Consider the following 24,293-nt stretch of genomic DNA (forward strand, 5'->3'; position numbering starts at 1 on the left):
ATTTCTGCGGTTTGGGTATTTGCATATCTTCACCCACCTTCCCTTCTCTTAGGGTGGGGGAATGTATCTTGTCTTTGTATTTCTAATGCCCGAAGCACAGTCCCTGCCGTATAATACTTACCGAGATGAAAGGACTGGAAGTGCTAAATGGGTCAAGGAATTACACACTTGAATGAAAAAAAAAAAGGAGCAGATTTTGATTTAATGAAGACCTGTACACTTTTATATTTTTTTGTCTATGAGACAATACATTTATGGAGAATTGTCTTCATCATATCCTACATATGCATTCATGAGAATTTCCTTTTTTTTTACTTTTAGAGAGAGGGGAACAGAGGGAGAAAGAGAAGGAGAGAAGTATCAATGTGTGGTTGCCTCTAACATGCCCCCAAAGAGGGACCTGGCCTACAACCCAGGCCTGTGCCCTGACTGGGAATTGAACCAGTGATCCTTTGGTTTGCAGGCTGGCACTCAGTCCACTGAGCCACACCAGCCAGGGCAAGAATTTTCTTTCTAAGAGCAGAACATTAGGAGGAAGAAGAAGAAGAGAAGGGGAAGGGGAAGGAGAAGGGGAAGATGACAAAGCAGAACATTTATCACCCACTAATGGTATTAACTATCCTCTTTCATCTTAGGGCTTCCCACTCTCCAATGTTACATTATCCTGGGAATTTTCCTCTGTTTAGAAGCTAAACTTAAAAAAGTGGTAACATGGATTTTTTTCATGTGTCATTTTTCTATTACTTCTCATGCTATCAACCAGCCCCAGGTGTTTTAGCTCTCAATTTCTATGGTGTCCATAACAAGTTATAAATGCTCTTTAGGAAAAAAAATTAAATACCTTTTCTGCTTCTTTAATTTTCTTTTCCTTGCTTTTATTTCCACTTATTTAATAAATATGTTTCAAGAGCTTGCTGTAGCTGCCCTTACACTGGTGCTAGAAATCTTTCTTGCTCCTCCCTCACTGCCTCAGGGGTTAGTGGTGAGACAGACAAATCAACAAGCAGAGCTATTGCAATTGTGCTCTGGTGGGGCCAGAACCTGTGAGTGGGGAGGGAAGCCACATGTGGGCCCCTACCTAGCCAAGGAATGCTTCTCAGAGACTATCCAGATCAGAAAACTATGAAGATAAGGGAGGCTTAGCCAGATATGGGTGTTGGAGGGAAAGGGTGGGAGAAGTATATTTACTGAGCAGAGAAAACAAGTGCCAGAGAATATGCACATTTGAAGAAGTATAACTACTTCAGAGTGGTTGGAGTGTCCCGACAAGAGATTAAGTTCTTCTGTCTTTCCTACATTGCATTTTTAATTTATTTAATTAATTAATTAAAAAAATTTATTTATTTTAGAGAGAGGGGGAAGATAGGGAGAAATCATCAATCTGTGAGAGAAACATTGATCTGTTGCATCTTGCATGTGTCCCAACGGGGGACGCCGCCTGACCTGGAATCAAACCAGTGACCTTTTGCTTTGCAGGACGATGCCCAACCAACTGAGCCACACTGGCCAGGGCTAATTTTTATTTTATTTTATTTTTTTTTAAGAAACGCAACGCCAAGGCACTAGTGGTTTAGTCATAATGCAAAATGGGCGCTCTCTTACCAAGCAGACCTGAGCTAGCTATGGCTCTTAGGAGCTTAAAGCTTGAAGGCCTGTGCTTGGCCTCCTAACCCAGATACCTTTTAAGTTCAAGGGCACTGTCTGATTCACTCTCTGCTCTGTCCCCAGCCGTGGTACAGTGCCAGGCAGCAGTTGGAGCGCAGACAACATTCATTGGATGAACAAGATGGCCACCCAGGACCCTGGGGGAGATGAATATTATCCTTTGGCACACTCTTGAGAGCTTGGGGCCCCCAGGGTGGGTCCTGGGATGTCTTTGAGCAATAAAATAGTTAACTTAGCTGTAGGTTTCCTATGACAGATTTGCTAAGGAGAACCTACTCACAGAGTAGTGATGCCCTTTATCTTGTCAGCCAATTAATCCTTTAAGTACTCCAAGTTAGGGAAGGCCTGCTGATTTGATTTTATCAGTCTTTTAAGACTGTCTTTGATCATATCCCATTCCAGCTGGACTTCCTCTTCTCTTTTTCTGTCCTCCATTACTGACGGTGCAGGATCTAATTACCTCATCATCCCTTAATTTATTTATGAAAGGCCTTAGGTTAAAGAAAAGAACAAAACTCCTGGACGCTCTATAAAAGCTTTCCTTTCTCCATTCTCTCCTTTATGCCCAATAAAACTTACTTTTCTGTCTCTGGCAAGTTGGAATTGTTCTCACTTACAAATTTAAATAAATAAACTTCCCTCCCAAGGCTCAGTGGCGGCCAGCCACGCGGTTTAAACCTGGCTTGCCACTCCCAATGGATCAATCAATCTATCAGCAAGAATTCATTGATCCCACAGGAAGTGGATTTCAGAACCAGCATACAGCTCTTGGACATCCTGGCCTCCTCTCCGCAAGACATTTGGGGAAGAGGAGTGTCTTGAAAATTTTAATTTTTTTATTACACAAACATGGATACATTGAGCTTTTTAAAAATTCCAATGACACAAATATGTGGAATAGCAAGTGAAAGCCTTTTTCTTTCTTTGCGTCCCATCCCACTGTAAAAGGTTGAGTGTATCTCTTTATTCAGACCTTTAAAAATACTTTTATACGTGTACATCTATATAAATGTCTAATTAAAAAAATAACGTAAATGGGATCACAACGTAGGTGCGTTTTCTTTTTTTTAAAAACATTTCCTGGACATCCACCCAGACCACACAAACGTATATTTTAATGACTAAAATAGAATTCGACAGCATAGAGGGACCATTATTTATTTGTTTCCCTACTGATGGGCGTTAATACAGTTTCAAATTTTTCAGTATTACAAGCTTTGTTTCAAGAACCGGTTCTCGGGGAACATCCATTTAATCATGTATTTATTGTGGGCTCACCGTGGCCATGCACTCTACTCGGGGGTTGGGGTTAAACAAAACAGATGCCTAAATATAGTTCTGAGTGATGGAAAAGGAGCATTTTCTTTTTTTCAAGACGGTGAGACAGGTTGAATATTGGTCTCTACATCAATCCAGGAGGCCGTGGAATCCGCCGAGGTGTCTCCCCAGCAGTGAAAGGGGCTCCAGGACCCGTAAAGGGCTGACGAGGAAGAAGGGAGGGCTTGAGTGCACTTTTCACAGACACTCAGGGTCTGAAAGCCTCACGTCTAGCACGCTGTAGCAAGGCGCCGTTCACACACACCGGGTGCCGGGCCCTGGGCGCAGGTCCGGCGGGGCGGGGTGGGGCGGGGCCGAGCGGCGCGCGACCCTCAGCGCGCTCGGGGAGGTAAGGACTGGGGCGGCCTCTCTGGCCCCAGCTCCCGCGGGCTCTATGACACCGCGCTGGCTCGTGGTTCGGGGCGGGGTTGGCTGAGGGGTAGGAGACTACTCGACGCCGTGCGTCTCGCGGTGAACCTCGTGCGGTGCTCTCTCGCGAGAACTAGGAAGTACCGCGCTTGCGCAGTGAAGTAGTGCTTGGTGGCGGTGGCAGATCTGCCGGCTGGTGTGGGGAGACAGATAGTGAAGTGTGGAGGTCGCTGCCACCCCCGCCACTCGCCACCATGAGCAGCACCTTAGCCAAGATTGCGGAGATCGAAGCCGAGGTAATGGGCGCAACTGACCCTTCATTCTCTGTCCGAGCGTCCCTTTTTCTGCGGTGTCGCTGCTGCCTGAACCCCGTTCAGCCGCGTCAGGACCGGGCCGGCGTTCTCCGACTTCCCTCAGCCCGGGCCGGTCTTCCCCGACTCCCCTCAGCCCGGATTCGCCTTCCCCGACTCCTCTTATGCTGAACTCGGGTCCCCCAACTCCCCTATGTCCGGGGTCCGCGTTCTCCGACTCCTCTCAGACCGGGCCCGCGTTCCACAGCCCTGCACATTGGTCGGTACCTTCTTCCAGTTTTCAGCTCCTGACCGAATGTCGTTTCTCTCAGTTTCTTCCTTTCTTTTCTTTTCTTTTTTTTCTGTGAGCAACACCGAATCCCATGCTCTTACTCCATCCCTGACAGCTCAGTCCTTAGGTATCTTTATCATCCCTCGAAACCCTTCCCCAGTCTCTTCTTTGATGACTCTTTCTTTTTTCCCCGGGAATAGAAGGTGGAATTAGATTGACATCTGTGGTTGCTGTTGATTCCACCTGGATTATTGTGTGATTCCATTGCTGAAGTGCTCAGAGCTCTTTAAACTTGGGAAAGTGGTGACCTTGTTTCATATGGGGCATACTAGGTACAAAGCCATAGAAAAGGAATCGGCAGATGAGTTTTAGTCTAATCTGTGAATGCTGATTGTAATGACTTTGGTCATGTCTCCTCTGCGGACCTCAGTTGTTTGCTCCGTTGTAATAAGGGGAATGGGCTAAGTGATGGAGAGAATGGATTTTTACTCTTTAATTTTTAAAAAATTGATTTTAGAGGGAGGGGGGAATGGGGAGGGGGAAGAGAAGCATTGATTTGTTGTTCCACCCGTTTGTGCATTCATTGGTTGATTCCTGTATGTGCCCTGATTGGGGATCCTATTGCAACCTTGGTGTATCAGGATGATATTCTAACCAACGTGCTACCTGGCCACCACAGATTTTCACTCTTTAAAGTCCGACTAAAATGGGCATGGGTAGGGTCCTGGCTGAGTGGCTGAGTTGGTTAGAGCATCCACCTGATAGGCCAAGGTTGCAGCAGGTTCCATCCCAGGTCAGGGCACGTACTAGAAGCAACCAGCGACTACCTAAATAAGTGGAATAACAAATCTCTCTCTCTGTCAATTAAAAGAAATGGGTATACTGACATTAGAGGGACCTAGGAAGAAGCATTCTCTCAGAGCTGGGGTAGCATTCATTCCGGATATTTTACCCTGTAAGAACTGCTTCTGATTTACACCTGTGATTCTTTCCTTGTAGATGGCTCGGACTCAAAAGAACAAGGCTACGGCACACCACTTAGGGCTGCTTAAGGCTCGCCTTGCTAAGCTTCGCAGAGAACTCATTACTCCAAAAGGTGGTGGTGGTGGTGGGCCAGGAGAAGGTTTGTGTTTCCCTTAAACGTTTTTTTACTCCTCTGGTGTAATTTCTATCAAAATAACATAGGCGTGTGGTTTAAAAATAATTTAAAAATTCCTATCAAAGTAGCCCTGACTGGTGTGGCTCAGTGGGTTGAGTGCCGGCCTGCGAACCAAAGGGTCAGTGGTTCAGTTTCCAGTAACGGCACGTGCCTAGGTTGCAGGCTGCATTAGCAGTGGGGGGTGCATGTGAGAGGCAACCGCACATTGATGTTTCTGTTCCTCTCTCCTTCCCTTCTCCCTCTCTAAAAATAAATAATATACTTTTAAAAAGTTCTATCAAAGTAGATTTGTGTTTTCTAAGCCTGAATTTTTGAATTGTGTTTTTTCTACTGGTTTCAAAAGCAAATGAATATTGTTTAAGTGAACTAGGGTTTTATTTATGGATATATTGTACTGATCCCAATAGATGTACAGGAATATGTGAATATATACAGTCATTAAGATAAAAAATAAGGCAATGGATGCAAAGGGAAATGAAAGTAGGAAGAATAAGCTGAAGCTAAGAGAGAGAAGGTTAGGACCAAAAGTAGTATCAAAGCCTGTACACTTCTTAGAGAAGAGCCACAAATTTGGTTTTGAACCTGTTTGCAGCCATTGGGAAAAAAAAAAAAAAAAGAAAATTCAATCATACAGTTTCTAGGGTTTGTAAGATGAAAAGTAAACCTGTTTTTTTAGATCATTTATTAATAATATAGGGGTCTTAAATGCCATAAGTACCAGAAAGGTATGTAACAGTTTAAGTGGTAGAGGGATAAACTTTTTATATCAAAGTCCATTAAATGTGAATTGCTGTAGGGGGATTTTGCATGTTTAAGTTTTATTCTAGAGATAAACTGTAAAAAATTGCAGAAATAGGTCCTAGAGAGATAGGTAGTCGGAATGTGAAAGGAATTACATGCATCTCAATACTCAGAGATAACTTTCTTCCTCTTTTTGATATTTATTGATGTTTTAGGTTTTGATGTGGCCAAGACAGGTGACGCTCGAATTGGATTTGTGGGTTTTCCGTCTGTGGGGAAGTCAACACTGCTCAGTAACCTGGCAGGGGTATATTCTGAGGTGGCAGCCTATGAGTTCACTACTCTGACCACTGTGCCTGGTGTCATCAGATACAAAGGTGCCAAGATTCAGGTGAGTCAGTCCTGCAGGCCAAGGAGGGGAAGACATCCATTCTTTTATTTATTTAAAAAGCATTTATTGGGAGCTGTCTCTATGCCAGACCTGATCTTATATCTACCAGTCCTCATGGTCTAGCAGGGAAGATAAAGCAGTGAAGACAACACTGCATGTTCTGGTTGGTGTGGCTCAGTTGGAGTATCCTCCCGTACACTAAAAGGTTGGGGGTTTGATTCCCAGTCAGGGCACATACCTAGGTTGTAGGTTCGATTCCTGCTGCGGATGTATATGGGAGGCAGCCAGTTGATGCTTCTCTCTTAGATTGATGTTTCTCTCCCTCCCTCTCTCTAAAATCAATAAACACATTTAAAAAATTTTAAAAAATACTATAGTGGGATAGTGTCTGTGAAAACACAGAGGAGGAAGGGACTACTTTTTCATCTGAGGATTGGGGTTGGGGAAGGCCTTGTAAGACCAAAAAAAAAAAAAAGCTCCATGTAGAAAGTGACATTGGAGGTGGGTCTTGAAGTTCAAATAGCATTTCACCAGCCAGAAAAAGGTAAAGGGATATTTCAGGGAGCCATAATGGTGAATAGCCTACTGTAGTATGAGCTTAGTTAGGTGCGGGACAGGGAATGTTAGTAAACTGAATCTGGAAAGGTAGGTTGGGACTGAATTATTAAAGGTCTTGTGTGCCTTCTAAGGAAGTTGGATTTTTTCTTGCATGTAACTAGGAATCATTAGAAACTTTTAATAAAGAAATAGTGACCCTTTTAAGAAGATGATTCTTGTCTGTAAGGCCTGATGAAATTGACGTCCTGAGAAGTTCTTAGAAAAATGATAGATTTAAGGCTCCCAAATAAGGAGTCCTCTTGGCTTTGAAAGGTATATGTTAAATATAATGGGACATACTTTTGTTGGTGCACCTATGGAGGCAAGGTTCTGAATTCCATGATAATTTGACTCTAGGTTAAAGATAACCAAACTTTCTTGTTAAATAGCACCCTTAGTGTATTGGCAATTATTTCATGACACCTTTTCTTGTCTGGTAATTTTTTGTGGTGCCCCAGGCCAAAATACAGCCAGATATGTACAGATAGGATATATGCATTGTTGGATACCACATCACTTCTCAAACCTTGTTATCCGATTGGATACTGATGCATTTCTTTTCCACATTGATTTTTTTTGTGGTGTGTGCTTGTTACCATAACAACCACTAAAAAATCAACTTCCCAGAGGTTTAGTCCTGACAAAATTGAAAGCAATGTATTAGAATTTAATGTTGAAATTGTGAGCTACCTAGAGCTGGCATTTTCCTCAGTGCCTGACAGATACCAAGAATTGCTGTTTCTCTTGAAAATTTACACTATCCTATGGCACCTCTGAATTCTCTGTGGTGCCCCTGAGTGCCTGAGCACATCATTTGGGAACTGTTAGTGGCGGCATCTGTTTTCCCTCTCGCTGAGCTACACAGTGTGTTGTGAGGTGCACTCATGCTTCTTTACTATAGAATCTGAATTAGGAAGGTACCAGTGTCCTGGTGGTGTTTTCAATGGCTTTTTTTTCCCTGCTGGTTAGGTGTCCATGCAGAGAATGTGCTAGGACACATACCTTTTTGGGACTCCGGATCCAAATATATATAATAAAAATGAGAATGGTTGGGCATATCTGGACCACTGTTTGATTCTATCTGATTTCAGAGTCGAGTCTAGTCTCGTCGTAGCAGCTCAGAGAATAACCTCTTTGTTGATGGGATGCTAGTGACACTTTTTCCAGACTTCTGAGTATATCAGAATGAAGAGCTACTTAGCCACTCTTTTTCCTTGTCTTTCCCACAAAACCTTAATTCATTTTAGTCCCTCTGGGACCTTTTAGTTTAGTTTTGTCTTTTAATCTTTTTTTTCATGGTATTTTTCCACTTGTATCCTTTTCCTCTCTTTTTCCTCCCATTCTGATTTCAGACACTAAGTATACTAATAGATTTGTTTAACTGGATTAAGATGACTGCCCTCAAACGGGAAAAATTTAAAGAAAAATTGAGAGAGAAATATCAGTTTGTTTTTCCACTTATATATGCATTCATTGGTTGCTTCCTCTGTATGTCCTGACCTGGGATCGAACCAGCAACCTTGGCATAGCAGGACAATTCTCTAACCACCTGAACTACTTGGCCAGGGCCTCAAATGTTTTTTAAGTGGCTGTTTTGGGGCAGAGGACTTATTGTCTGTGACTTGGTAGGGGAGCAGTACAAAGTTAGGACTGCTTAATAGGAATTACAAGGGGGGCCCTGGCTGGCGTGGCTCAGTGGATTGAGAGCTGGCCTGTGAACATAAAGGTCGGTGGTGGGAGTGCCAGTCACGCAACATGCCAGGGTTGTGGGCCAGGTCCCTGGTAGGGGGCGTGTGAGAGGCAACCAGTCGATGTTTTTCTCACGCATCAATGTTTCTTTCCCTCTCTTTCTCCCTTCCTCTTTCTCTGAAAATAAATAAAATCTTTAAAAAAAAAAAAAGAATTATAAGGGTGAGATTTCTGTTTTATTGTTGTTAGGAGGGAAGATCTTTTTAACAGTAAAGGCATAAAAATGGAAAAGTTAACTCTTAAGGTAATGAGTTTATGTTTCTGGAGCTGTTCAAATTGTGGCCGAACCACCACTTGCCAGGGATGTTTGAAAAATTATGAGGCTTATGTTTTACCTCTCCAGGGTCCCTAGGACCCCTATAGTCTTGTATATATCATTGACTTGCACATTTAAGTTGTCTGCTTTAACCTCTAAAGGCATTTGAGTTTAAAGTAGGTTAATATCCAGTTCTTAAAATCCTACAATTCCATATTTTAAAGAACTATTTTTTACTTACCTCTTCGTTGTTTGCAGTATGAAATTCAGATATTTAAAGCATGGGCTATTTTTATTGAATAAAATTAAGTTGCCACATTTATATAGTTCATTGTAACCTTAAACATATTTCCCCGTCTGCCGTGGCTGGTGTGGCTCAGTGGATTGAGCACCAGCATGTGAACCGAAGGGTCACTGGTGTGATTCCTGGTCAGGGCACATCCCTGGGTTGTGGGCCAGGTCCCCGTTTAGGCAACAGGCAACAGATGGATGTTTCTCTATCCTCCTCTTTCTTCGTCCCTTCCCCCCTCTCTGAAAATAAATAAATGAAATCTTTAAATAAAAAAAGAAATATTTTCCCCTCAAGAAAAGCTAGATTTAACTTGCTTTTACTTTTGTAGGGACCACAGTAAATTTCCCCTGTGTGTTTGGCTGCCATGGTATAATATTCTCTCTTTCAGATGGTCTTGTATTTGACAGTGTAGTTCTATTTCAAACTTAGGAGTTTTAGATTATCTAGATGGATATTGCCTTTTGAGTTCTTGATAACCTCAGTTAGGCTCAATATGCTGTAAAGCCTTTTACTGATGGAATACTATTTTTTCATTAGAATAGGATTACTAAGTGATAGAAGCAGATTACAGAATCTGGAAGAACTGAAGAAATAGACACTATACTTAATTTCTAGGAACAACTGATGATGACCTCTTTGTTTTTTTCAAACATTTTTATTGAGATGTACTTTAAGGAGGAAGTTCTTTTTACAATAAACTTCACATAAAGTACACAATTTGATAAGTTTTGATATATCTATACACTGGTGAAAACATCGCCATGATCAAGATTGTGAACGTTTCATCCCCAAAGTTTCCTCATGCCTCCTCCCTCCTGTTCATTTTTGTCCCCTTCATCTCCAAACAATCACTGATCTACTTTTTTGTCACTATATGATAACAGTTTTATATAAATAAGGCCATGTGTAATGTGTTTTGAGGCTAACTTCTTTCATTCAGTGTAATTAATTTGAGGTTCTCTTGTGTTACCCTTTTGCCTCTAAGGTTAACATCTTATATAACCATAGAATAATTATCAGGGATGGATTAACATTGGTGCAGTAGGTCACCAAACTATAGAACTTACTGGAATTTTACCTTTTTCCCTACCAATGGTTTTTTCTTTTCCAAGATTCTGTTGCATTTAGTTATTTATTTTTTCTTTTAATTTTTATTTTTTGTTTAAATACATTTGTCTCCACCTTCCTTTTTTTTTTTAAAGATTTTATTTATTTATTTATTTATTTATTTATGTTTAGAGAGGGGGGCAGAGGGAGAAAGGGAAACATTAATGTGTGATTGCCTCTCATATGCCCCCCACTGGGGACCCGACTGCAACCCAGGCCTGTGCCCTGACTGGGAACTGAACTGGTGACCCTTTGGCTTGCAGGCCAACACTCAACCCACTGAGCCACACCAGCCAGGGCTGCATTTAGTTACTTCTTCCTATTCTACTGCCATCTGTAATAGTGCTACAGTCTTTACCTTTGACCTTTATACCCTTAAAGAATATTGATCTATTATTTTGTAGAATGTTTCAATTTGGGTTTGTTTGGTGTTTTCTCATGATTAGACTAAGGTGTTATGTGTTTTTGGCAGCAATACCACAGAAATGATGTTGTGTCCTTCTCAGTGCATCGTGGGGTTCATGATGGCAAAATGTCTAATTGGTAATGTTTAGCTCCATCAGTTAGTTAAGGTGGTGTCTGCAGGGTTTCTCTTTGTTTTTGTAGTTAATGAATATCTTGGGGTAGATCCTTTGAGAAGATGCAAATCCTGTTTCTCAAACTTGCTCACTAATTTTAGCATCCATTTCTGGCCCTTATCTGCAACAGTTATTACTGCACTTTTTGCCTAATGGTGATTCTCTCTTTTTCTTTCTTTTTTTAAAGATATTTATTTATTTATTTTTAGAGAATAGGGGAAGAAAGGGGGAGGGACAGAAAAAGAGAGAGAGAGAGAAAGGGGGAGAGAACAATGTGTGAGAGAGAGAGATAACACTGATCGGATGCCTCTTGCATGCCCCCAGCTGAGTACCCGGCCTGCAACCCAGGCATGTGCCCTGACTGGGAATTGAACCAGCAACTTAGGTTCCCAGACTGGCTCTCAGTCCGCTGAGCACACCAGCCAGGGCTCTTTTTCTTTCCTACTATATTAATTGCGATTCTATATGGAAGAACTATACCCCTTCCCTCATTTATGTATTTATTCAATAATTTGTGTCATTTTGGGCTCATAGATATTTATTCTATGGGTCCCTTTATTTTACTAGTCAAACTATTCCAACTTTGACCATTAGGAACTCCTTCAGATTAGCTTCTGTGTTGTTTCCATAAGGTCCATCGTTTTGTGAGTACTTTCTTATTTTCAGAAATCATATGCTGTTCCAGGCTAATCTTACTATTTTCCTCCCCTAGTCCTAAAATCAACCACTTCTGAAGGAGCTTTAGTTTCTTTTATTGGTGAATGGTGTTTAGAAATCAAGATCTGCTGTGCTCATTACTGAGCAGCATTGAATATGTTATCTGAGAAAAAGAGAAAAGGTAGCTCACTTGGATTAGTATGTTGTTTCAGTTTTAGAGGACGTAATGTTATTTATTAGGTAGTAAGGAATAAGGAGGAGCTTTGGAGTAGGTCCTTGAGTAGGAAATATGATCTAAGCTCTTCCTGAATTACTTCATTTTCTTTGTGGTTTATTTAATGTGAAATGTGTTTCTATGATGTTAAATATGCTTATAGCAAAAGTTAGTTTTAAATAATATTTTAAACTGAAACTCTGTTCCCATTTCATTCATATGGATAATTAAGTATTGGCCATAAAGTAGGTCCTTGATATTTTCAGATTTTACATTTGGCGTCTTAACTGTTTTGATAGACTCTTAAAACTAATAGTTTGGCCCTGGCCGGGTAACTCAGTTGGTTAGAGATGCGTCAGGGTTGGAGGGGATGCCCTCAGTCCCCGATGAGGGCACGTCCTGGGATCAACCAGTGAATGCATAAATAAGTGGAACAATAAATTGATGGTTCTCTCTCCCTCTCTCCCTTCCTCTTTCTCTTTAAAATAATTTAAAAAACCCAAAACAAAAAATCTAATGGTTTGTAATTTTGCTGAGATGTGAATTTTAATCACGTGTGTTAATGGAGTTGGTTTTGATGTTCTCATTATTAGGTACATAACGATGTGACTTCTGTGAGGTTTTAGTATACTGCATTTCCTGGGCAGTTGAGCAGTCATTTTTATTTGGGGACACACATCAGATTCACTCACTCATGGAGCCTTGTGAACCCTACTCTGGCCCTTCCAAATCAGAATCTGCAGGGATGGGGCTCAGATATCTGCATTCTTAATTGCTCTACAAGTGATTCTTACGTGTTCCCCTGGTTAGGAGTGGCTGCAGAAATTTTTGTCCTTTGAGGAATTTGGGGGTTTGCAAAGGCCTCAGTATGTTTCACATATAACTCTCAAGATCCGGTTATTATCTAAAGTAAGGAACTTGTGTAGAGGCTTAAACTTCTGAAAAATAGGGGGATATTGAAAGATAATGGATTTGGCCCCAAAAAATGTGGGTTATAGTCTTACTTGAATGATCAGAACTGTGATTTTGGGTAAATCATTAATTTTTATGGACCTTAGCTAATATCCTTTCCTCACAGGGCTTTTAGACATTTTAAGCTAGATAAAGTATATATAAAAAAGCCCGTAGCTAGCATTTGGAAGAGTCTTTCTAAAATTTATTTATTTATTTATTTATTTTTAGAGAGAGGGCAAGAGAGAAAGGGAGAGAAATATCGATGTGTGAAAGAAACATTGATCAGTTGCTTCCTGCATGTGCTCAAACTGGGGACCAAACCCTCAACCCAGGCATGTGCCCTGACTGGGAATTGAACCAGTGACCTTTTGTCTTGTGGTACTACGCCCAACCAGCCTGAGCCATACCAGTCAGGGCAGAAGATTCATAGTTAAAGTAATATTTACATACTCATAAGGAAGATTGGATTTGGATCTTGTAAATGTTAGATACTTGAGAAATAAATCATTCTGTTTCATCTGCTCAGATTTTTAACCAGTTTTCCTTTTCTTTCCTCCCCTGGTCCTTAATCTTGCAGCTTTTGGATCTCCCAGGTATCATTGAGGGTGCCAAAGATGGGAAAGGTAGAGGCCGACAAGTCATTGCAGGTGAGTGGTCCAGGGCCACCATCCTGGAATGTCATTGCTTTACCAGGTACTGTTCCTTTAGATGAGGACTGTGGACTTGGAGATACCATAGTGAAGGGCATAAACCTGACGTCTTACTGGAATGGAATGTCAGAATTTGAGGGACATCAGATCCCCATTTGAGGAGAAACAGTAAGTACAGGAGAAATAAAGTGCTTTGGACCAGTAGTATTGCAGTGTTCCTGGCAGATTTTGAACTAGAACTCAGGTTTCCTGAGTCCGGCTTTTCCTTCTTTTCATAAAGTAAACTCATATAAAATGCTAATTGGAAATTGCAACAATCTGCTATCCCACTTCTCCTCACCTTCACTGTCACTCCCCATTGGCAACTATACTGTCAACTCCTCAGCTGTTTCTTCTGCTACTTACCTTCACACTTTTAAAAATCACACTTTTTTTTAACTTTGTTTCATAGTTAATTTTACATACCATTGATTTTTTTTTATGGAGAATGAACCCTCTTTTAGTCCATACCTGTTTTCCTATTTTTCCAAAGAAGTTACAGGAAGTTTTAGTTGCGTCATCAGTCATGGCATGATTATGTAATGAGTAGGTAACTTTTGGTCAATGCTGAGATAAGTGGTATATTATGACTTGTTTTCTTTCTCTTGAAATGTGTTTTTTGGCCCTGGCTGATGTGGGTCAGTGGGTTGAGTGCCGGCCTACGAACTGAAAGGTTGTCGGTTTAATTCTCTGTCAAGGCACATGCCTGGGTTGCAGGCCAGGTCCCTGGTGGGGAGTGTGCAAAGGCAGCAGCCAGTCGATGTTTCTGTCACACGTTGTTTCTCTCCCTCTTTTCCTTCCCTTCTCTCTTAAAACAAAACAAAACAAAACAAAACAAATGTGTTTTTGACATTTGTTTTTCATGGAGTAAATGATTGGTTATTGTTTGGTTTTGTTTACTTTTCTATGTTTGCTAATATCTTTCAAATATTCCAACAGATACTTAAATACAGTTCTAGAAATAATCTAGCTGATTTCATTCTCTGTCCCCAGCCTTCCCAGACTCTGCCGTTCTGTACACTTTTATCTTCATGGTTCAATATGGATCAGTTACTTTCTAGACCAATGTATCCAATAATGGGAATGTTGTGAATCTCTGCTGCGGAGTATGGTAACTCCTAGGCATGTTTGGCTGTTGAACACTTTAAATGTGCCTAGTGCAATTGAGGAACTCAATTTTATACTTTAATAATTAATTTAGATGTAAATAGCTACAGGTGGCTAGCAGAGTATGTATTGGACAAAGCAGCTATAGATTTTTTTCCATGGCTATTATCTTGAAATTTTCTTCTGTGTTCTTCTGTGGGACACCCCTGTTTCCTAGTGTCATTGTTTTACTTTTTTTTTGGGTTATTGGTATATTTTGCTGAAGCACATTTTGTAGTAACCTCCCAAGAAAGGGTAAATGATAGGTAAATATTTCTTTTTTTCCACTTTTAAAAGTATTGTTATTTTACCCTTATATTGAATTATTAATTTAGCTATTTTATAGAATTGGTGATGGAAATGTTCTTGATTGCTATAGTGGTTAGACAGGTATATAATTTGGTCATCAAACCCTATGCTTAACTTTGGCACAACTTATTTTTTTTAAATTGTGACTCAATAAAGGTGACTAAAATATGCTAACCAGATAATCTTATTTTTTTCGAATTCTTACTGTTTTAAATCTTTTAAAACTCTCATGGATTTAGGTTAATGCTTGGTTTGTTTCTTCACTATGACTTTTTCTTTTAAAAAGATTTTAGTTATTTATTTTTCAACAGGGGAAGGGAGGGAGAAAGAGAGGGAGAGAAACATCATTGTGTCGTTGCCTCTCATGCTCCCCCTACAGGGGACCTGGCGCGCAACCCAGGTATGTGCCCTGACTGGGAATCTAACCGGCGACCCTTTGGTTCACAGGCTGGTGCTCAATCCCCTGAGCCACAACCAGCCAGGACTTCACTCTGACTTGTTTTTTTTGTACTAGTGAATCTAGAAGTTGACGCATCTTCTAGATATACTAGTAGAAAACAATGTATACATCACAAATTGACTTTTGGCATAAATCTTTGTTATTCTTAAAAACTTGATGTGTGTCTACGTATTTACAAAAACGTCCTTTGTCTCTTAAGTGCAGGAACTCACTCTGCCCTCTCCCGCCCCCCAATTTTGAGTATTCAGATTAGTTAAATCTTTAATAAACTTTGCTTGGATATAATTTTAATTTTTCAATTCTTCAGTGGCCCGAACATGCAACTTGATCCTGATTGTTCTGGATGTCCTGAAACCCTTGGGACATAAAAAGATAATTGAAAATGAATTGGAAGGCTTTGGTATTCGCTTGAACAGCAAACCTCCCAACATTGGCTTTAAGAAGAAGGATAAGGGCGGTATTAATCTCACAGCCACTGTAAGTGGAGAAGGTGATATAAGGCAGGGTGGGGTGGAATGGATTGAGCTACAGGGACAGTGACACTTGGAAATTACCTGACTTCTCCTAGCACTAATTGAAGTAACACAATGACCTTGTAATGACTGACAGGAATCAAAAGTAGGATAAGGGTCCATCTCAGACTTACCTTGCCACCTTCATTTAGTTTCCTCTTTTGGGTTCTCTGGAGTCGTATGGGAATGCAGACCAATCTTATGGTTGCATGAACTATGTGCTGGCCAATGTCATGTTTTTATTCACTCAACACAGATTAATAAGAGTGCCTACCATGGGCAAAGCATTGTTTTAGGCTCTGGGGAGTGCGCACACACACATATATAGTGGATGATGTTGAATCTGAGGACAAAAGTAAATTAGGAAAAAGGGGATGGAGAGTATGATGGGAGGGTTGCAGTTTTAAGTACGTTGATCAGAGAAGTCTTCAGTAAGGTTACATGAAGGAGTGAACCAAATGATTATCTTGGGGGAGAACATTTCATGTAGAGGGAGCATTCATGGATCTGAAGTAGAGCATGCCTTTGCATGTTTCAGGAACAGCAGAGTGAGCAAGTAGGAGAGTAGCAAAGATGAAGTCATAGAATAGGGCCACATACACTTCTGTTTTGCAGGAGTTGAGTAACTGGTGGTTGGGTTCCAATCTATGGAGTAAACATGATTTGATTTAGGTTTTGATGGAATCAGTCTGGCTATTTGTAGAAAACCCATTGAAATGGATTATGAGCAGAAGCTGAGAAACCATTTAAGAGGTTATTGCAATAAGACAGTCAAGAAGTGAAAGCTTCTAAGACCAGAGTTGTAATAGTGCAGGAAATGCAAAATGGTTGATTGTGGAAAGATTTTGAAAGTAGCTGATAGGAATTACACCTGGATTGGATGTGGTCTGTGAAAGAGAGACCTGTGGTCTGTGACTTTTTTTCCTAAGCTAGAAAAAGGTATTTTTATTACTAAAATGGTAGGACTTTGGGTAGAATAGGTTTGGTGGGGAGGGGAAAGCCAGGATGTTCAGTTTGAGGTGTCAGACACCCAAGTGTTGCTGTGAAATGGCCATATGAGGAATGATCTGGGCCAGGGGTATGATGTTGGTGGTTATCAACTTAAAGCCGTAAGTTTAGCTGAGATCACTAGGAAGTGAGTATAAATGCAGAGAGGTTCAAGTGTTAAGCCTTGTGGCCCCCTCAATGATTAGAGCTTGGCTGATGGGAAGAATCAGCAAATAAGGCTTCTCAGGCAAAGGAGGAGAAGAAAAACCATGAGTGTGGAATCTTGAAAGCCAAATAAAGTATTTTAGATTGGAAGAGTGATCAATAACTGTCAAATGCTGCTTCTAAGTCATCTAATTGAGGACTGAGAATTTCCTATAATGTTTAATATCCTAGAGGTCCAGACATTTAACTGGCATAGGTTTAAACTGTCCTGCCCAAAAGATCCATCCCATTTTCCTGTCATAATATTTGAATTTGAGCATTCGATGTTCTTTTTGTATTGGTTTGCTAAAGATGCCATAATAAAGTACCGTAGGCTGGGTGGCTTAAACAACAGGAATTAATTTTCTGTTAATTGTGGAGGCTAGATATCAGAGATCAAGGTGAAAGGAGGGTTGGTTTCTTCTGAGCCCTCTCTCCTTGTTGTAGATGGCCCTTCTCTCTGTATCTTCATGTGGTCTTCCCTCCTAATCTCCTTTTCCTGTGGGGACATTGGATTAGGACCTACCTATATGACTTCATTTTTACTGAATTACCTCTTTAAGACCCTATCTCCAAATGTTTATATTCTGAGATACTAGGACTTCAACATATGAATTTGGGTGGGGGCTGTGGAGATACAGTTCAGCCCATAACACCTTCAGAGTTTGGAAAGATTTGTAGTTTCTAAGAATTTCCTACTAAAAGTCAATTACTCTCATCTAGGATAGCAGTCTTTAGAAATGAATTTGCACTTTGGCTAAGGTTATCCAGATATATCAGTAGGTACTTCTGGGAGATTATTTTCCACCCTGATCACGTGTCGTCTTCTATCTCATTCAGTGCCCTCAGAGTGAGCTGGATGCTGAGACTGTGAAGAGCATTCTGGCTGAATACAAAATCCATAATGCTGATGTGACTCTGCGTAGTGATGCCACAGCAGATGACCTTATTGATGTGGTGGAAGGAAACAGGTATGAACTGACCGTTCAGTCTGGTGCCTGAGTTTGAATTTGAAGTCTTGTAATGGAAACAGCATTGGATCATGAATCTTGCAGATACTGATTCTAACTCCAGTTGTGCTGCTATCTCAAATGTTAGCGGACCTTGATTTCGTTAGCTATGTAATGAAGGTTGGTCTTGATTCCTAACATCCTTTCTTTGCTCTGAAATTTGATTATGATATCAGTTCAGTTACTTGAGCTGTGAACTAGGCTGTCTCCTAAGTTCTGTCATACGAGGGTTGAGAGTAGGTTCTCAGTCTTCACTCCCTGAATTAGTTCCTGTGTGAAATCCTATAGGCTATCCTACAGAACTCAGAGCAAGGCGGGCTATGTCTGTTCTCTCTAACCTAAGGGTACGTAGCTGAAACCCTAGTCCCTGAAAAATCACTATTATTAATATTAGAAATGAAATAATTGAAACCACCATTAAAAATTTCCCTGGCATTTGGATATAATATTTTCTAGTTGCTTTCTTTTGAATTTTTTCATATTTGTTTGATGAATTTATTTGATCCTCATTTGAAAACAAAGCCAGTGCTTTGAGTTAGGCATTTTATAAGTGAGACCATCGAAGCCTGAGGATTTGTGGCCTGCCTAATTATTGCTAACCTTAGCCGCCACATTGATTGGACATTGGGATTGTGACATTGTCAGGTATTGTATTTAAAATTATTTTATTCTTTAAAAATTATCATGAAATATATTACTAGAAATATATTTTTACAGTTCTTAAAACAACTTTGTAGGAAATCGACTTTGAGACTTGCTCATGGGCCCATATTTAGAGTGACAGAGCTATGAGTAGATACTTAGTCTGTGTGACTCCAAAACTTGGGTTCTTTTTATTGCAGCATATTTTTTCAGTAGTTAGCTACATGGCTGGAACCTGGGCCTGGGATTTGTTACTTCTCAACCCATAGTTCACTTTTTGGATATTCTACTTTGTTTTGGTAGAAAACTTTTCTTTGTGGGGCGGGAGGTTGATCTGCCTCTAATGATCCCTTTTGAGAGTGCCTCATTTGGGGTTCTGGATGAGGGGGTGCTGATAAATCAAATTGGTAGTCTTGTCAACAGGTCCAGACTAATGTCCTGTTTTTTGTTTTGTGTTTTTTTCTGTAGAGTTTATATCCCCTGTATCTATGTGTTAAATAAGATTGATCAGATCTCCATTGAGGAATTAGATATCATCTATAAGGTACCTCACTGTGTACCTATCTCTGCCCATCACCGCTGGAATTTTGATGACCTATTGGAAAAGATCTGGGACTATCTGAAACTTGTGAGGATGTAAGTCTTAGTAGATAGGGTAATATTGCTGTGGGAATTAAACCAGACTGTCCTAAAATGATACCCTTTGGAACTCATTAACATAATGTCTTTTAGGAGATATAAATAAATTAAGTCCTATGCTAGGCCATAGTTGAAGGCAGTTTTTTTCCTCCAGTTGTGGGTTATCTGCATCTGTTCTTTTCAGGGGTGATGGAGGGTTGATTTGCATTTAGCACATGAAACATTCCAAGAAGTGGGTAACCTCTGCTCCTTCTTTGTTCTAGCTACACCAAACCTAAAGGCCAGTTGCCAGATTACACATCCCCAGTGGTACTGCCTTACTCCAGGACTACAGTGGAGGATTTCTGCATGAAGATTCACAAAAATCTTATTAAAGAATTTAAATAGTAAGTATCATGGGCACATATGTGGTACCTTCTTTTTCTTACGAGCTACTGATCCCACTGACTAGGATTCTTTGGATAGCATTAAGCAAATTGGTCATCAGGGAGGCTGCTGAGATACTTGTTCAGTTAGAACTCTGCAGTATCTTGAAGCCATATGAAGTTGGGGCAGGAAGAGCTCTAGAAGCCTTTTCTGGTTAGGAGGGCTGACAATACAAAGGGCTCTGACTTTTTCTTGTTAATTTATCTTCTTGGCAAATACAAAAGTTAGTTCTTCCTTCTAGCACTATATTGGCCTCCATTGGGTACAGTCCCCGCCCCGCCCGCCGGCCCCCGTCCCGCCAAACCTTAGCAATGGTAAACACTGTTAATCTCTTCTTCATACTTTTTATTGCCCAGGGGGCCTACAAGCAATAATAACCCACTAACAATGGGCAGTCTCGTTATTTGTTATTTTTAATAACTTTAAACTGATTTTAAATTTATAGAAAAGTTATAAAAAATAGTACAAAGAATTTTCTTGTATCCCTCATCCCGCTTCTTCAAACATTATCAGCTCCTATTACCATAGTTCAGTTACCAAGAACAGAAGTTATCATTGGTATATTACTTGAAATTTTTTAAAGATTTTTTAAAAAATTTATTTATTCTTAGGGGAAGGGAAGGAGAAAGTGGGAGAGAAACATCAACGTGTGGTTGCATCTCACATGCCCCCTATGGGGGACCTGGCCTACAGCCCAGGCATGTGCCCTACACTGGAATTGAACCCGTGACCCTTTGGTTTGCAGGCCAGCCCCCAATCCACTGAGCAACACTAGCTAGGGCTGAATTTTAATACCTTCTTTACCAGTGTCCTTTTGTGTTTCAGGAATCTGCGTAACATTTAATTGTTACTTCTTATCCTTCCAGTTTCCAGTTTTCCAGTACTGTTTTCTTTAGTCTTTCACTGTCTTTGATGACCTTGACACTTTTGAAGAGTATTAATCAATTATTTTGTAGAATCTCCTTCACTTTGGGTTTGTTCCGTATTGTCTCCTGATTTAAGTGAGATGCGTTTTTCGTACGAATACCACAGAAATGATGATGTGTCTTTAGTACATTATATCACAGGATTCATGATGTTGATAGGTTGTATTGATGGTGGTATTTACTTTGATTACTTGGTTATTAGGTTGGTGTTGGTTGTTTGACTTTTTGGTTCATGTTAGCCTTCCTCTTTTTCTCCCCTCCCCTCCTCTTCTCTTTTCTTTTCTTTCTTCCTTTTTAAATTATTCATTTTAGAGGGAGAGAGAAACATTGATTTGTTGTTTCATATATCCATGCATTCATTGGTTGCTTCTTATAGTGCCCTGACCAGGGATTGAACCCGTGACCTTGTTATATTGGGATGATGTTCCAACCAACTGAGCCACCCAGCCAGGGCTTAGCCTGTCCCTTTTTCTTAATTTTAACTTCTTTCTGCAGCAGTGAGAAACATGTCTGTCATTATCTGTAATCTACTTATTTAATTCGTGTGTGTGTGTGTGTGTGTAAAGAAGTTCAGAATTAGAATCTATAATCCTGTGAGAAATACTTTAATTAACTGAATTATATTTATGAACAGCTCTTTATCTTTACAAGCTGAAATTAAAAATTGTTTTAAAAACAAATGAAGAAAATAGAAAATAATTGGGAAATCAGGGAAGCATAGAAATAGTGACTTTTTAAAAAAGAATTCAATAGACTATATGTATTGTGACCTACTTTGAAAATATTCAATAAATGACAACTTTTATCATTATCTTCGTAATTTGGATGATGATAATGCTCCATCCATTCAACAAGGTCACTTGACACTGAAGGTGATGGCTTCCATCACAGAGATGCGGTCGGGGAAGACACTGGCCACCTTCTCCACGCTGCTGAAGTACCTCACTGGCTCCTGCACATCCTGGGCCTGTTCTAGGAGCTTGAACTTCCCTGGGTACTGCAGGGAGATGTCAGTCTTGGGCCCCATGACGTATTGGCCTTCTTCCAGTGTGTGGGCTGTCACCGTTGTCCACTGGTGGCAGGAGTGAATAAGCAGGGTGTCTCTTTCACTGATGCCCTCAGCATACTCCCCTGGCCCGAGGCAGGCAAGTGTGGGCTGGCGGCATCGGCTAACGATGAGGTCGATGAGGTCGAGCAGGAAGGCAACCATGCTCCAGTGCAGGCCGGCCAGTCTGGCCTCCAGCTTGTTCATGGCATGAGCGCCTTCAGGGCCACTGTCCTGGGCCCCCGATGGCCAATCCCGTGCAGCCTGGGCTCCCACGCCCGCTGCTTCCTCCTGGGGCCACGGCGCTCCCCACCTGTTGCCCGGTTGGGCAGCAGGAGTCACATTAGAATTAGTGACTTTAAAAAAAAAAAATTTATTTATTTTTAGAGAGAGGGGAATGGAGGGAGAAAGAGGGAGAGAAACATTGATGTGTGAGAAATACATTGATTGGTTTTTCTCTTGCATGCCCTCAGCTGGGGACCTGGGGACCTTCTGAGAGGCAGGTCTCAGTGTCTTATTTATCAATTTCCATCAGTAGTACTACATATTTTTAGTATTGGAGGCCCATGGATAAACATTATCTTTGTGTACTCTAAGAAATCAGGAAAATATACCATTTGTGGTTTCTCGATAGAGAGGGAGAATTTTCCTAGTGTGGTGGAAGAGGGAGGCTGTACATTTCCTGTCACAATCCACTGATGGTTTCAGTAGACCCCATAAAAACTGGTATTCTTTGTTTAAAAAGAATTTTTTTTTATTGATTGATTTTTTGTGAGAGAGAGGTGGGGAGGGAGGGGGAGAAAGAGAGAGACAGACACATCGATTTGTTGTTTGACTTACTCATGCATTCATTGATTGCTTTTTGTATGTGCTCTGACTGGAGATCAAACCTACAACCTTGGCATATCAGGACAATGCTCTACCCAGCTGAGCTACTTGGCCAGGACCAAAACCGGTATTCTTTAACAGTCTGTAACGGGCACTGTATTTGTAAGAATCAACTTCCAATCTGAATTATTTCAGGGTATTTCTATATAACAAACTCATGGTTTCTTCTTTTAACCTAGTCTTGTCAGACTTCTTGTGTTTTTTCTCTTTGACCTTCTTAAACTGGTTGTGGAACAAGAGGAGCTACCAGTGTGCCATACTACTGGGGAAGCGAAAGCCTCTGAATTTTGACTGGGGAGAGAGGATCTTGGCTGCTCTAGTACCGTGGCTCTTAAGAACTGGAATGCTAAACCTGAGCAGAAACATGGCACCCAGATAGTTAGGGAAGAAGCTAGGTGATTACTTATACTGACTGTTCTTTTTTCCCTTCCGTACAGCGCTCTGGTCTGGGGTCTCTCTGTGAAACACAATCCTCAAAAAGTGGGTAAAGACCATACATTGGAGGACGAGGATGTCATTCAGATCGTGAAGAAGTGAAACCTTCCCCTTTACCGATCTACTGGGCCAGCCACTGCAGCTTTCCCCATGACCAAGCAATCCCCTTCTGGCTCTGGCAGCCACTGGATCAGGATTCATGGGAGGGAGGTGGAGGTACCCATAATGGGACTTCATTTGTCTTAACTGGGTGTCACCTTGTATGTTGAACTGCATAAAGGACCTGGTAGGTCAGCTGGCTATGTGCAGTTCATGTGTCATTGTCAGAATTTATTTTGGGATGGACTAAATGAGATGGGCATGTACAGTGAAGCATCTGCAGAAGGGGTACTTGGGAGCTTGGTCTTGAGTGTGAACTGGATAAAAGTGTGACTGCACTGACTGACTCCATCTTTGATGTTTAGTCATGGGAAACCCTTCTAATTGGATGTGGCCTTCAGTTCTTTTGAATGGTCTTTCCCAGATGATGCTGAAGAGAGGAAAGACTTAAAGGACTTGGTGTAAGTTAACTGATTATTCCTTGCAAGTCTACCCCATTTGGGAGATGGTGTAGTGTGGTGATTGAGTAAAGTACTCTAACCAGGCACATTGGTGTTTGAATTGCAGGTTCACTTCTAATTAGTTGTGGAACCTTGCACAAATTAACCTCTATAAGCCTCAGTTTCCTCCTGTAACATAGAGATAGTAATAGCACCTTCTAGAGTGGAAATTGTTGGTATTAAGGAATTGTTGGTACTTGTAAAATGCTTAGCACAGTATCTGGCATATGAGTACTTGGTGAATGCTAGCTCTTGTTGTCACTGGTCCCTTTCCTTTCCCTGGACTCCCTGCCTGCCCTAGTCGGAACACGGCTGTCTATCAGTGTTCCGCTGAATGTTGAGTTGAACCATGCTGCCCGGTGGGCCTCCGATGTCTGCTTTCCTGTAGCTCAGCCTTTCTGCTTGAACCGCCATGGCAGTCCTGGCCTCAACCACATAACCTGGGTGAAGGCATGGAGGCAAAACATTGCAAGTGAGGCAACTCGTATGATCAGAGCAGGTTTGTGTGTACATATATGTGGTATGTATGGAGGGAGTTTAGGTTAGGAGGGGTGGGGTCAGGGCTACTTGAGAGGGTAAAGTTATAATCAGAAGTTTTGGGCCAGGAATAGGGATTTTGAAGGATTGTCATGATAATGGGAAATTGGGAAAAATTGTTTTGTGGTGGTCTAGGCTAGTAAGAATATAGACAGAGGGGGTGGGCAGATAGGCACAGAAGAGAAGTTTAAACTTGCTGACTGACTTGCTC

The 24,293-nt window shown here is 41.1% G+C and overlaps 1 protein-coding gene across 1 annotated transcript; it reads left to right on the forward strand.

Annotated features, from left to right (window-relative positions):
* Positions 1-3,510: 3,510 nt before the first annotated feature.
* DRG1 (developmentally regulated GTP binding protein 1) lies at positions 3,511-23,350 on the forward strand. The gene is made up of 9 exons (XM_054594153.1): positions 3,511-3,647; positions 4,933-5,056; positions 6,049-6,224; positions 13,206-13,275; positions 15,540-15,709; positions 17,776-17,906; positions 19,056-19,223; positions 19,490-19,612; positions 22,949-23,350. The coding sequence occupies exons 1-9, from the start codon at positions 3,606-3,608 to the stop codon at positions 23,046-23,048; spliced, it is 1,104 nt and encodes a 367-aa protein (XP_054450128.1). The 5' UTR covers positions 3,511-3,605; the 3' UTR covers positions 23,049-23,350.
* The last annotated feature ends 943 nt before the right edge of the window (positions 23,351-24,293 follow it).

Source organism: Pteronotus mesoamericanus, unplaced genomic scaffold, assembly GCF_021234165.1.
Source record: "Pteronotus mesoamericanus isolate MK-2021 breed Mesoamerican mustached bat unplaced genomic scaffold, CSHL_Meso_final scaffold_507, whole genome shotgun sequence".
Lineage (NCBI taxonomy): Eukaryota > Metazoa > Chordata > Mammalia > Chiroptera > Mormoopidae > Pteronotus > Pteronotus mesoamericanus.